This window comes from Lipophrys pholis (assembly GCF_963383615.2).
Source record: "Lipophrys pholis genome assembly, chromosome: 21".
Taxonomy (NCBI): Eukaryota; Metazoa; Chordata; class Actinopteri; order Blenniiformes; family Blenniidae; genus Lipophrys; species Lipophrys pholis.
In genome coordinates, this window is record NC_137649.1 from 24998578 (window position 1) to 25011077 (window position 12500).

Sequence of the window (12500 nt, forward strand, 5' to 3'; positions counted from 1 at the left end):
TGTGTGTGTGTGTGTGTGTGTGTGTGTGTGTGTGTGTGTGTGTGTGTGTGTGTGTGTGTGTGTGTGTGTGTGTGTGTGTGTGTGTGTGTGTGTGTGTTCGGGCTGGATAGCTGCTGAGTCAGCAAGAAATGCTGTGAAGAGGATTTCCTTCAGTTCTCGCTGCTGTTATGGAGGCACTTCGGGGTAATGAGGTGCTTTTCTCTCACTGTTGAGATGCATAAAAGAAGAAGTACCTTCAGGTTGGGGGTCCTGAAGACTTTTAATTTGAAGAGCTGAAAGTTTTATCTGTGGTGCTGATGGTGGAGCACCTTGAGTGAGGAGATCAGAGGTAGTTCAATTCATTTCCGTGTCCTGAAGAGAAGTTGAGGGTGGATCTGTTGGATCTGTTGGATCCGTTGGATCTGTTGGATCTGTTGGATCTCTCTGTTAAAAGCTCCTAGAAGTGACTGTGTTGTATGTGGTGCTATATGAATAAAGTTCAATTGAATGGTGCCACATAAGATAACGTGGCAGGCCACGAATTTAACACATGTGCTATAGAGCATCTTCCTCCTCTAATCTAGATTATATAGCATCGTCCTCCTCTAATCCAGATTATAGAGCATCTTCCTCCTCTAATCTAGATTATATAGCATCATCCTCCTCTAATCCAGATTATAGAGCATCGTCCTCCTCTAATCCAGATTATAGAGCATCGTCCTCCTCTAATCCAGACTAATTCTATAGATCTATGATCGATCTAACTTTTCATTTCCAAAATGTAGACACGTTTGGATAACTGCACATCATTCATGCTTTTCATTGAAAAATCAGATTCTTTGCTGTGAAAATGTTGATTTTGATCGAAGTATTGACAATCCTGCGTGTTCCTTCACCAGTTTATGTGACTGTGACGTTCTAAAGTCTTTGGACTGAGCTATAGGAGGCCTGCAGAGAACACATGAGATCCCACATTCTATTAAAACTAATAAGAGGAGAATAGAAACTCTTTCACAGTTCAGAGTCTCCAGCTGCTCAGGTTAGGCTGCAGATAGAAGCAACGTGAAACTACAGGGGGAAGAAACAAGGACATGTAGAGGAGTTTGGCGTGAGGGGAGTCGGGGACAGGGACAAGTGAAAACCATCACCAATGAAAAGAGGCTTTTACCTGAAACGTAAAAACAGAAATTTTTAACAAAGCAAGAAAGTATATTGGACTCATCAGCAGAACTGTGAAGGAGAAAAGGAAATATATTACTGTTGAGAAGCAAAATGTACATTTATTAGTCTAGAATGCATTAAAATGCACTCTTTAAGATCTATCTCTATCTTTTTTACTTGTTTAAATGAGAGGTCTGGATAGAGAGAATAGACAATAAAGAGAGAGAAGAAGAATCCAAGGCTGGCTCGCCATCAAAACAACAAGCGTTTGGCACGCGGCCGTAATGACAAACATAATCGCTCACTAAAGCAGTTTCCCAGTGAACTGCCGGCCTCTGCATCGGTCTGCCAGTGAAAAGACTCGTCCATAACTTCTGCAGCAGTTAAAGTCTGGATCCCTCCTGCTGACCTTCTTCCACAGTTAACAAGTTGATCCTCCAGTGTGCAGGAATTAAAGCCCAGTTGCTCACATCTGAAGGCCTGAAGAGCTTCTGGAATCACCTGCTGCTCTCCGGAGCGCCAGATCCAAGAGTTCGGTTAACGTGCACCTCAAACTCCTTTCCTTCGTATGAAAGCCGACGTACAGACATAAAAAAGAGGCTTTCAATGGTTGTTTTTTAATTCCAAGTACGCGAGTACGTACTCTTTGTATACTTGAAGAGTACATACTTTAAAAGTTTCAGTGGCTCCAAGCACCTTTGTCATGTAAACAGAAACGCACTGCGAGTTTTGCCTTCAGCTTGGAACCGTTGTCGTGGAAACGGGCCCTTAATTCTTCAGAGGATGCACAAAGAGATGAGGCTTTTATTAAGCTGGCAGCTGTTCTGGTTGCTGCTCTGTGAATAAAAGCTCCCCTCAGTCCTCCCGTCATTGGCAGCGACTCCACAATCTTTCTCTCGGTGTTTGTCGTCGGATGACGCTCTGGAGCCACGAGGCGGGAAATGACCACCGGCAAGCATTAAAACCGGCGGCCATTAGACTCCATCAGTGTCATCCAAGGTCCATCAGCTGACAGGAGGACTCGACTGGAGACACGAGGAAGGAGAGAGAGAAATAAGAGCAGTGGATACCTTTCATCTCTTTTCGTTCTGGCTTTTACAAATGCAGCACAAGAATCAGCAGAAGGAACAAACCAGGACGTTTGAGAAAATAGTTCCATTTTAAAGCCACACAATGCAGCGTGGACAGCGTCTAAAAATAGAATAGCGCTCATTAGCAGATTAAAAATGACATCTTGAGGTTTTCGAGTGGTGGAGATGAAAAGGCAGCGTTTGCTTTGATCACAGCTGAACTTCGTCTCATTGCTTTAATTAAAAGTTATGACTTCCTGTCGCTTCACTTCACTGCCATGGTTTTAATGAGATTGATCCATTGTTTTAATGAGACTGATCCATTGTTTTAATGAGACTGATCCATTGTTTTAATGAGACTGATCCATTGTTTAAATGAGACTGATCCATTGTTTAAATGAGATTGATCCATTGTTTAAATGAGACTGATCCATTGTTTAAATGAGACTGATCCATTGTTTAAATGAGACTGATCCATTGTTTAAATGAGATTGATCCATTGTTTAAATGAGACTGATCCATTGTTTAAATGAGACCGATCCATTGTTTAAATGAGACTGATCCATTGTTTAAATGAGACTGATCCATTGTTTAAATGAGATTGATCCATTGTTTTAATGAGACTGATCCATTGTTTAAATGAGACTGATCCATTGTTTAAATGAGACTGATCCATTGTTTAAATGAGACTGATCCATTGTTTAAATGAGACTGATCCATTGTTTAAATGAGATTGATCCATTGTTTTAATGAGACTGATCCATTGTTTAAATGAGACTGATCCATTGTTTAAATGAGACTGATCCATTGTTTAAATGAGATTGATCCATTGTTTTAATGAGACTGATCCATTGTTTAAATGAGACTGATCCATTGTTTTAATATCAGCCACTGTAGAAAAGTCCTATTGACTTTAAATAAGAGATACACTGATACCGTATCAGGTCTGATACTGCTGAGTACTCATACTTTTAAAAGCCTCCCGATACAACCAAGGAGTATTACGTGACGCCATCCATCAGCGATGTGAAGTTACCCCCCCCCCCCCCCCCCCCCCCTCCCCCGACACAAGTTTGCGTGAGCGTAGTGAGTCTGACTCAGTTTCCCAGCTTTCGTGTGTCTTTGTACCTGAAGTATCTGACTGTGTTTGTTCTTCATCCCTTCACAGACATTAACATTGGTTCTTTGCTCTTTGACACCCGTTTATTTTCTCGGCTCGTTCAAACGAAGCTCATTTTGACGGGAGAAGTTTGAAGAGTAATCACAGCTTGACACCCCTCCTCACGGACGCTATTGAACCATTTCAAGTCTGGGGAAGTGATGAAGGAGAGGAAAGAACAATGTGCCTTTGGTGTTTGCAGTCAGCTGAGAAAGTGGAAATGGAGGTTAAGGAGTGAGTGAAGGAAGCTCCTTTCAAGATGTGGCACTTGTTTAGCTCGCAGTGTTTGACAGCAGAGTCATATTTCTTGGTAAGGCATTCAGGGACGGTCGGAGGGAGTCTGGCTGACGGTCAACACGCCTGGCTGTGGCCTCATCGATCGGCCTGTCGTTTATCTGACCTCCCCTGAGGATGTGAAGCGAGCAAAGAAAAGATGGCTGCTCTCATGCAGGCGTTTCCTCCACAGTGACGGGTTCAAGCCGATGGCTACATTTATGGTCTGCATTGTAAAGATACGCAAACGGTCTCTTTCCATGGAAACTGTAGAAACGGAGAGTTTCCTAGAAAAGAAGACCGTGTGGGATAAAGGATCAGTTCATCAGGATCAGGACCTTAAATAGTGACTCAGGTTCAGTCGGCTTCAATATGCCACATAAAGCATGTGGCATATTGAGGGTATCTGAATTTAATTCACATCGTTTTGTATTTTCACTTCAGAAAGGTTTTGCATTTATACGATATTTCAAGTAAAAAGGCTTCATCTTCACATTGCATTTACTCAGCCATGACGTGAAACAGCAGAAACACTGGAAAAGATGGAGTTTTCATGTTACGCCACTAGTTGGTGCTGTTGTTAGTTTTAGTACTGAAACACACACACACACACACACACACACACACACACACACACACACACACACACACACACACACACACACACACACACACACACACACACACACACACACACACACACACACACACACACACACACACACACACACACACACAGCAGAGAACAATGAGCTCTAAACATGAACACTGGGAGGACATTCTAGTGGACAGACCACCAATTTGGATTGTTATTATGGTGACTGTCAAAATAAAAGTACCACGTCCAGGAGAATATGGGCTGGGAGTCATGACACCACAGAGTAACTGTTCTGATTGGCTCTTCTGAGCATGTGCAGAACTACTGGTTACTACTAACATGGTGCATACTCGCAGACGTGCTTAGAAAAGTTGGGTTGTCCTCTGTTTCCATGGCGATGGGGCCCAAGCAGTTTTAGAAAGTAGCATTTTCAGTGTCTCCGAGCACCGATGTCATGTAAACGACGCCTAACGAAGGTATTCCGCTTTCACTCAAATTCGTTGTGGCGTAAACGGAACCTGGGATTTCTTTCAGATAACAGCAGCAGATCGTTTATCTAGTTTTTGCTCAGTATGTTTGAGGGTATCTGGATCCAGGAGTGATTCTTTAAAGTATTGAGGGGCCGTCCACACCAGGACGCCGCTTCACCTTTACGAGCTGTTTGTGGCTGATCATCTTCACACTGCAAATTTGTAACTGCACTCCCATATCTGGTTGTTTTCTATTTGTTTGTCCCCATGAGAACAAGTCGTCCCCACGGTGCAGTCCAATCTCAGGTTATGGATCCCAACTATACGCAACACATATAATGCTGGCTAACAAATTGGACCCCATTGGTACAAATTTATACCGTCCAAAACCAAGTCCAATCTCTGGGGCCAAACGCCAAGTGAGACTCCCAAAGGGGAAACCTTTCCTCTTGAATTTCAAAATAAATATCAGGAAGCTTTTTTTTACCATTCATGCAATGCATGATCTGGCGATGACCAATTTATGGTCTCCATGGAAACCCGGTCCCCATGATGTGAGTTGTATCCTAGGTTGTGTACTCCAAATAAACCCCATGGGAAAGAACTGCAATACCAGGTCCCACCTCCTGGGGTAGTATATGACACACAAAGATCTGAAAAGTCACCAGAATCATTTTTACTACTAGAACCTTTGTCAGAAGAAAGACACAAATACTTGTACTGTACTGCTCTATACTGTAGTGTACTGTAATGTACTGTACCATGCCATAATATACTGTACTCCACCATACCATACTGTAATGCACTGTACCATACTGCATTGTACCGTAATGTACAGTACTGTACTATACCGTACCATACCATACTATACTGTACTGTACTTTAATGTACCATGATCTACTTTACTGTACTGTCTCTCACCTGCGGGGGCAGTGTTTTACACACTCACTCAAAGTCTAAGACACTCATTGCATCTCCTTGTCCTTTGATTGTTCATTGGCCAATTTTCACCGTTGACTTTAAGAATATGTTCATTGTTTTTTGGAAGATCTGCTTTTGTGTGCTTGTGTTCATTCACTTGTGTGTGTGTGTGTGTGTGTGTGTGTGTGTGTGTGTGTGTGTGTGTGTGTGTGTGTGTGTGTGTGTGTGTGTGTGTGTGTGTGTGTGTGTGTGTGTGTGTGTGTGTGTGTGTGTGTGTGTGTAGTTTCGTGTGCAGATCACTCTCGGGATGCAATGGAGATTTTAGCTCGTCTGACTCTTACTTCTGCTCCGTTTGCTTCTTCTGCTGGTTTAAACCGTCTGAATAATTTAGACGAGTTGTAGAAAAGACGATATATTTTGGATCATCAAATATGTGCGTTATTGTGAGGTGCGCCCAGAGTCTGGCGTGAGGATTATTGGCTACCTGCTGGCCCCTCCCAGGAGGAACAGAGCGGTCCTGAAACACTCTGCCGCCCCTCAGCCAGGCGCTATAGTGGGATGAAGACGCTCCACTCAGGTTGTTCTAGGGACACGCACACCGACCATTTCTAAAGGGTTCTGGTCCGATTGTCACTGGTGTGACAAACTAAGTTTGGCAGAACGTCATTTACAGTCGGTCTTCCTTTTGTCGAATATTAAAGAATCTCTGAACTCGTGCAGATCTAGAGTGCTGAGAACGTCTGCCTGCCTAGTCCAGCCTCTAGTCTGATACTAGGATCAGTACATCTTGCTGTGGAGAATGCTCTCCGCTACGCTCGCCGCTATGCTCTCCGCTACGCTCTCCGCTACGCTCGCCGCTATGCTCTCCGCTACGCTCTCCGCTACGCTCGCCGCTATGCTCTCCGCTACGCTCTCCGCTACGCTCTCCGCTACGCTCTCCTCTACGCTCTCCGTTACGCTCTCTGCTACGCTCTCCGTTACGCTCTCTGCTAGGCTCTCCTCTACGCTCTCCGTTACGCTCTCTGCTACGCTCTCCGCTACGCTCTCCGTTACGCTCTCTGCTACGCTCTCCTCTACGCTCTCCGTTACGCTCTCTGCTAGGCTCTCCTCTACGCTCTCCGTTACGCTCTCTGCTACGCTCTCCGTTACGCTCTCTGCTAGGCTCTCCTCTACGCTCTCCGTTACGCTCTCTGCTACGCTCTCCGCTACGCTCTCCGTTACGCTCTCTGCTAGGCTCTCCGCTACGCTCGCCGCTATGCTCTCCGCTACGCTCTCCTCTACGCTCTCCGCTACGCTCTCCTCTACGCTCTCCGCTACGCTCTCCGCTACGCTCGCCGCTATGCTCTCTGCTACGCTCTCCTCTACGCTCTCCGTTACGCTCTCCGCTAGGCTCTCCGCTACGCTCTCCGCTACGCTCTCCGCTATGCTCTCCGCTATGCTCTCAACTATGCTCTCCGCTATGCTTGCCGCTACGCTCTCCGCTATGCTTGCCGCTACGCTCTCCGCTATGCTCTCCGCTACGCTCTCCGCTATGCTCTCCGCTATGCTCTCCGCTATGCTTGCCGCTACGCTCTCCGCTATGCTCTCCGCTATGCTCTCCGCTATGCTTGCCGCTACGCTCTCCGCTATGCTCTCCGCTATGCTCTCCACTATGCTTGCCGCTACGCTCTCCGCTATGCTCTCCGCTACGCTCTCCGCTATGCTCTCCGCTATGCTCTCCACTATGCTTGCCGCTACGCTCTCCGCTATGCTCTCTGCTACGCTCGCCGCTATGCTCTCCGCTACGCTCTCTGTTACGCTCTCCGCTAGGCTCTCCGCTACGCTCTCCGCTACGCTCTCCGCTACGCTCTCCGCTATGCTCTCCGCTATGCTCTCAACTATGCTCTCCGCTATGCTCTCCGCTATGCTTGCCGCTACGCTCTCCGCTATGCTCGCCGCTACGCTCTCCGCTATGCTCTCCACTATGCTCTCCACTATGCTTGCCGCTAATTCCATCAGCTAACCTGTTTCCTCCCTGCCACAGGTTATCTATGCACTCAACACGAAAAACGACGAGCACGAGGCGGCCATCGCCACCCTGAAGGAGGCGCACGAGGAGGAGGTGCAGCAGATCCTGTCCGAGACCAGAGAGAAGATATTACAGGTTCAAACTCCTCGTACTGTTTTTAAATTACACATCGTAACACGTCTGTTACAGAATAACACACCAGCAGCTGATCAATTTGACAGAATGGGCGCCGATACTTTCTGAAGTTCGACTGAGAAAGTTCTTCTTACCTTTCCTGGACATGAAAACAGATTGAGGTTAGCTGTTAGCTTAGCATCACTGTTTCACTAAACCTTGACTTGAGGTGAAGCCCCTCATTCCTCCTGAACTGACTCAGTTCTCCTGATAGCAATATGAAGCTGCCCACTATGAGCAACATTAGCATTAGCTTGTAGAGTTGCTGAGATTAGCATTAGCATGGTGACATAAAGGTGAGCCTCTCTTTCTGAGGTTGAGGTTCTCACCTGTTTCTGTGCTCCTTCTTCTCTTTACTTTATCAGTGAAGTTCTAACATCCAGATTATAGAGCATATTCCTCCTAACATCCAGATTAAAGAGCATCTTCTTCCTCCAACATTCAGATTATAGAACATCTTCCCCCTCTAACATCAGATCATAGAGCATCTTCCTCCTCTACTGTCCAGATTATAGAGCATCTTCCTCCTCTAACATCAGATTATAGAGCATCTTCCTCCTCCACTGTCCAGATTATAGAGCATCTTCCTCCCCTAACATCAGATTATAGAGCATCTTCCTCATCTACTGTCCAGATTATAGAGCATCTTCCTCCTCTAACATCAGATTATAGAGCATCTTCCTCCTCTACTGTCCAGATTATAGAGCATCTTCCTCCTCTAACATCAGATTATAGAGCATCTTCCTCCTCTACTGTCCAGATTATAGAGCATATTCCTCCTCTACTGTCCAGATTATAGAGCATCTTCCCCATTTAACATCGGATTATAGATCATCTTCCTCCTCTAACATCAGATCATAGAGCATCTTCCTCCCCTAACATCCATATTATAGAGCATCGTCCTCCTCTACTGTCCAGATTATAGAGCATCTTCCTGTAACATCAGATTATAGGGCGTCTCAATGCAGTTGTCGAGCTTCGGTCTCATTAAACCAACAGTTAGCATTAGCATTAGCCTCAACAGACTCCTGTTTACCAGAGGAAGTTTATCAAAGTCCTTTTAGAAAGGTTCTTTTTCTTTTCCAAAAACGTGATAGAAAAAGAGTGGTGTGTGTGAGGGTTGGTGGGGGTGGGTGGTGGTCGGGGTGGGGGGCTGCCCCCTTGCCTCGCTCCTCCTGGTTGGGCATCGGGGGCATCGGGGGTGGCAGGCGTTGTGCCTCTGGGTCTCTGGGCTTGTGGCCGTTCTCTGCGGCCTTTCGGGTGTCTGTGGCCTGTGGGCCCGTGGCCTGGGGTGGTTACGGTCTGGGGGGCCCCACCGCACCCGAACCGGACCTCAGGACTCTCTTGGTAGCCCCACCTACATGGGTCTTAACAAGACACACAGACGTACAGAACCCCCCAGGATGCACGGGGCAGAGCTGGAAAACACTGGGTAGTTCTATCTGTCATCTTGGTGGAGATCTAGACCACTGGTGTCATTGTAGACCTAACACCTAGTAACCCCCCCCAAACACACACACACACACACACACACACACACACACATCGAGGTGTGACACTACCCTCCCTGGTCCAGAGTAAGTAATGATGCCTTCAGGGAGGCTGGCCATCGTCACTGATTCTCCAAGAACATGTTGAGATGGAAATGTGAAACTGAGGTGAGAGGCAAAAAAAAAGTAAATAAAAACAAAAACAAGCATATTATAATGACCCCAAAGACCAAGAATCAGTGGCTCAGTGGTAGAGTCGGTGGTCCAATAACCAGAGGGTTGGGCGCTTCGAATCCCACTCTATCAAAAAGTCATTGTCATTGTGTCCTTGGGCAAGGCACTTTACCCACATTGCTTCGTATGAATGGTGGTCGGAGGGGCTGTTGGTGCAAAATGGCAGCGACGCCTCCGTCAGCAGCCCCAGGGCCGCTGTGGCTACAACGTAGCTTAGCATCGCTGGTGGGACTGGTGTGAATGAATCATGGTCTCTGGACGCGCTTTGAGTCAGCGGGAAGAAAGCGCTCTATAAATTCGAGCCATTATTATTATATATAAATACATTTAGAAAAAATCTTTTAAAACTGTCCTGCCCATAATTATGATAATTTTATTTGTCTTGCCTACATTAAAATCAAATCAAACTGTCTGAAGGTGCCCATGTTAGCCCCGCCCACACCGTGTCCCGCCCACAGCACCCCCCACTCACATCATACCACACCCATATTATGCCCCGCCCACAGCACCCCCCACTCACCTCATGCCACGCCCATATTATGCCCCGCCCACATCGTGGCCCGCCCACAGCACCCCCCACTCACCTCATGCCACGCCCATATTATGCCCCGCCCACATCGTGGCCCGCCCACAGCACCCCCCACTCACCTCATGCCACGCCCATATTATGCCCCGCCCACATCGTGGCCCGCCCACAGCACCCCCCACTCACCTCATGCCACGCCCATATTATGCCCCGCCCACATCGTGGCCCTGCCCACGTTATTTAAAATCCCCTCAAGTCCCGCCCCTACACAGTCGCTCCATATTTATAAAATAGAAAATAGGCATATTCTTAATTTCTCTCTAAAATAGTATTTAAAAAAGCTAATTTATATTTCATACTTGAAATGTTAAACTCCCTCAAAGGGTTCCCCTCACCCTCAGATGTTTCTCATCATCATATTTGGGGATCTTCAGGATTGACTGGTAATTATTTCATGATCTTCATGATGTTCTGATCATAGTTAAATGTTCTTGAGCATCAGTCCTAGAGCTGCGCGACATGTCGATATTTACCATCTCTCTTACCACCCGTCCTGCTGTTGTGTGGATGTTGTGGCTCTTGTCAGCGTCTGTAACTGACGTGTCTGTGTCTCAGTACAAGAGTAAGATCAGCGACGAGCTGGACCTGAAGAGGAAGATCCAGACGCTGGAGGAGTCCATGGAGCTGCACGACAGGATGAAGAGGCAGGCGCTGGCCGAGTTCCAGAGCTACCGCCAGAGGGTGGAGGACATGCAGCTGTGCACCGAGGCCCAGGTGTGTGTGTGTGTGTGTGTGTGTGTGTGTGTGTGTGTGTGTGTGTGTGTGTGTGTGTGTGTGTGTGTGTGTGAGCCGTGACCTTCACAGACGGTTTCCTTCTGTTTCCTGTTCTTCAAACACATTTTCAAAGTTTCATAGTGTTTGGGGCGTTTCTATGACAGCCGGGATAAGAGAAAAACGCAACTTTCTGAAAACAGCTTCCAAGGTGGAACTTTTCAAAAACGTTACGACTGTTGCCATGGAAACGGGGGGAAGTTCTCTGTGTCCGTGTTTCTGCCATTTGCGCTTAAAAAAACATAATTTTCAGAAAGTTTCTGTGTAACCGTGAAACTTTACGAAAACGTAAAACCAATGAAGCGTTGTTTTGTGAGTGTTGTGGTGTTAGCAGTGTGGTGTGAATGGTGTGTGAACAGTGTTGTGTGAGCGTTGTGGTGTGAATGGTGTGTGAACAGTGTTGTGTGAGCGTTGTGGTGTGAACGTTGTGGTGTGAGCGTTGTGGTGTGAGCGTTGTGGTGTGAGCGTTGTGGTGTGAACGGTGTGTGAACAGTGTTGTGTGAGCGTTGTGGTGTGAACGTTGTGGTGTGAGCGTTGTGGTGTGAGCGTTGTGGTGTGAGCGTTGTGGTGTGAACGGTGTGTGAACAGTGTTGTGTGAGCGTTGTGGTGTGAGCGTTGTGGTGTGAACGGTGTGTGAACAGTGTTGTGTGAGCGTTGTGGTGTGAACGTTGTGGTGTGAGCGTTGTGGTGTGAGCGTTGTGGTGTGAACGGTGTGTGAACAGTGTTGTGTGAGCGTTGTGGTGTGAGCGTTGTGGTGTGAACGGTGTGTGAACAGTGTTGTGTGAGCGTTGTGGTGTGAACGTTGTGGTGTGAGCGTTGTGGTGTGAGCGTTGTGGTGTGAACGGTGTGTGAACAGTGTTGTGTGAGCGTTGTGGTGTGAACGTTGTGGTGTGAGCGTTGTGGTGTGAACGGTGTGTGAACATTGTGGTGTGAGCGTTGTGGTGTGAATGGTGTTGTGTGAACGTTGTGGTGTGAGCGTTGTGGTGTGAATGGTGTTGTGTGAACGGTGTGTGAACGTTGTGGTGTGAGCGTTGTGGTGTGAACGTTGTGGTGTGAGCGGTGTTGTGTGAGCGTTGTGGTGTGAACGTTGTGGTGTGAGCGTTGTGGTGTGAATGGTGTTTTGTGAACGTTGTGGTGTGAACGTTGTGGTGTGAATGGTGTGGTGTGAACGTTGTGGTGTGAACGGCATGGTGTGAACGTTGTGGTGTGAATGGTGTTTTGTGAACGTTGTGGTGTGAACGTTGTGGTGTGAACGTTGTGGTGTGAGCGTTGTGGTGTGAACGGCATGGTGTGAACGTTGTGGTGTGAATGGTGTTTTGTGAACGTTGTGGTGTGAACGTTGTGGTGTGAACGTTGTGGTGTGAGCGTTGTGGGGTGAATGGTGTTTTGTGAACGTTGTGGTGTGAGCGTTGTGGTGTGAACGTTGTGGTGTGAACGTTGTGGTGTGAGCGTTGTGGTGACCAGCTGTAGAAGGTTAGCGCCGCCTCACCACACCAGAAACTCCACAGCGCCGCCCCTCAGTTTTTTGTTGAACTGCTCCTGCAGCACACGCAGCGGGTGGTGTCCATGTCGCGTGAGGTGGAGGAGATGCGGCGTTCCTTCGAGG

The 12500-nt window shown here is 47.2% G+C and overlaps 1 protein-coding gene across 1 annotated transcript in view; it reads left to right on the forward strand.

Moving 5' to 3' along the window:
- fam184ab (family with sequence similarity 184 member Ab) overlaps positions 1-12500 on the forward strand; it is a 106845-nt gene that overhangs the window by 33001 nt on the left and 61344 nt on the right. Inside the window, exons 2-4 of the mRNA XM_080490095.1 lie at positions 7655-7774; positions 10679-10837; positions 12440-12500. The exon at positions 12440-12500 is cut by the window's right edge and continues 179 nt beyond it. Coding sequence (XP_080346221.1) covers positions 7655-7774; positions 10679-10837; positions 12440-12500 — 340 coding nt within the window. The remainder of the gene's footprint in view (positions 1-7654; positions 7775-10678; positions 10838-12439) is intronic.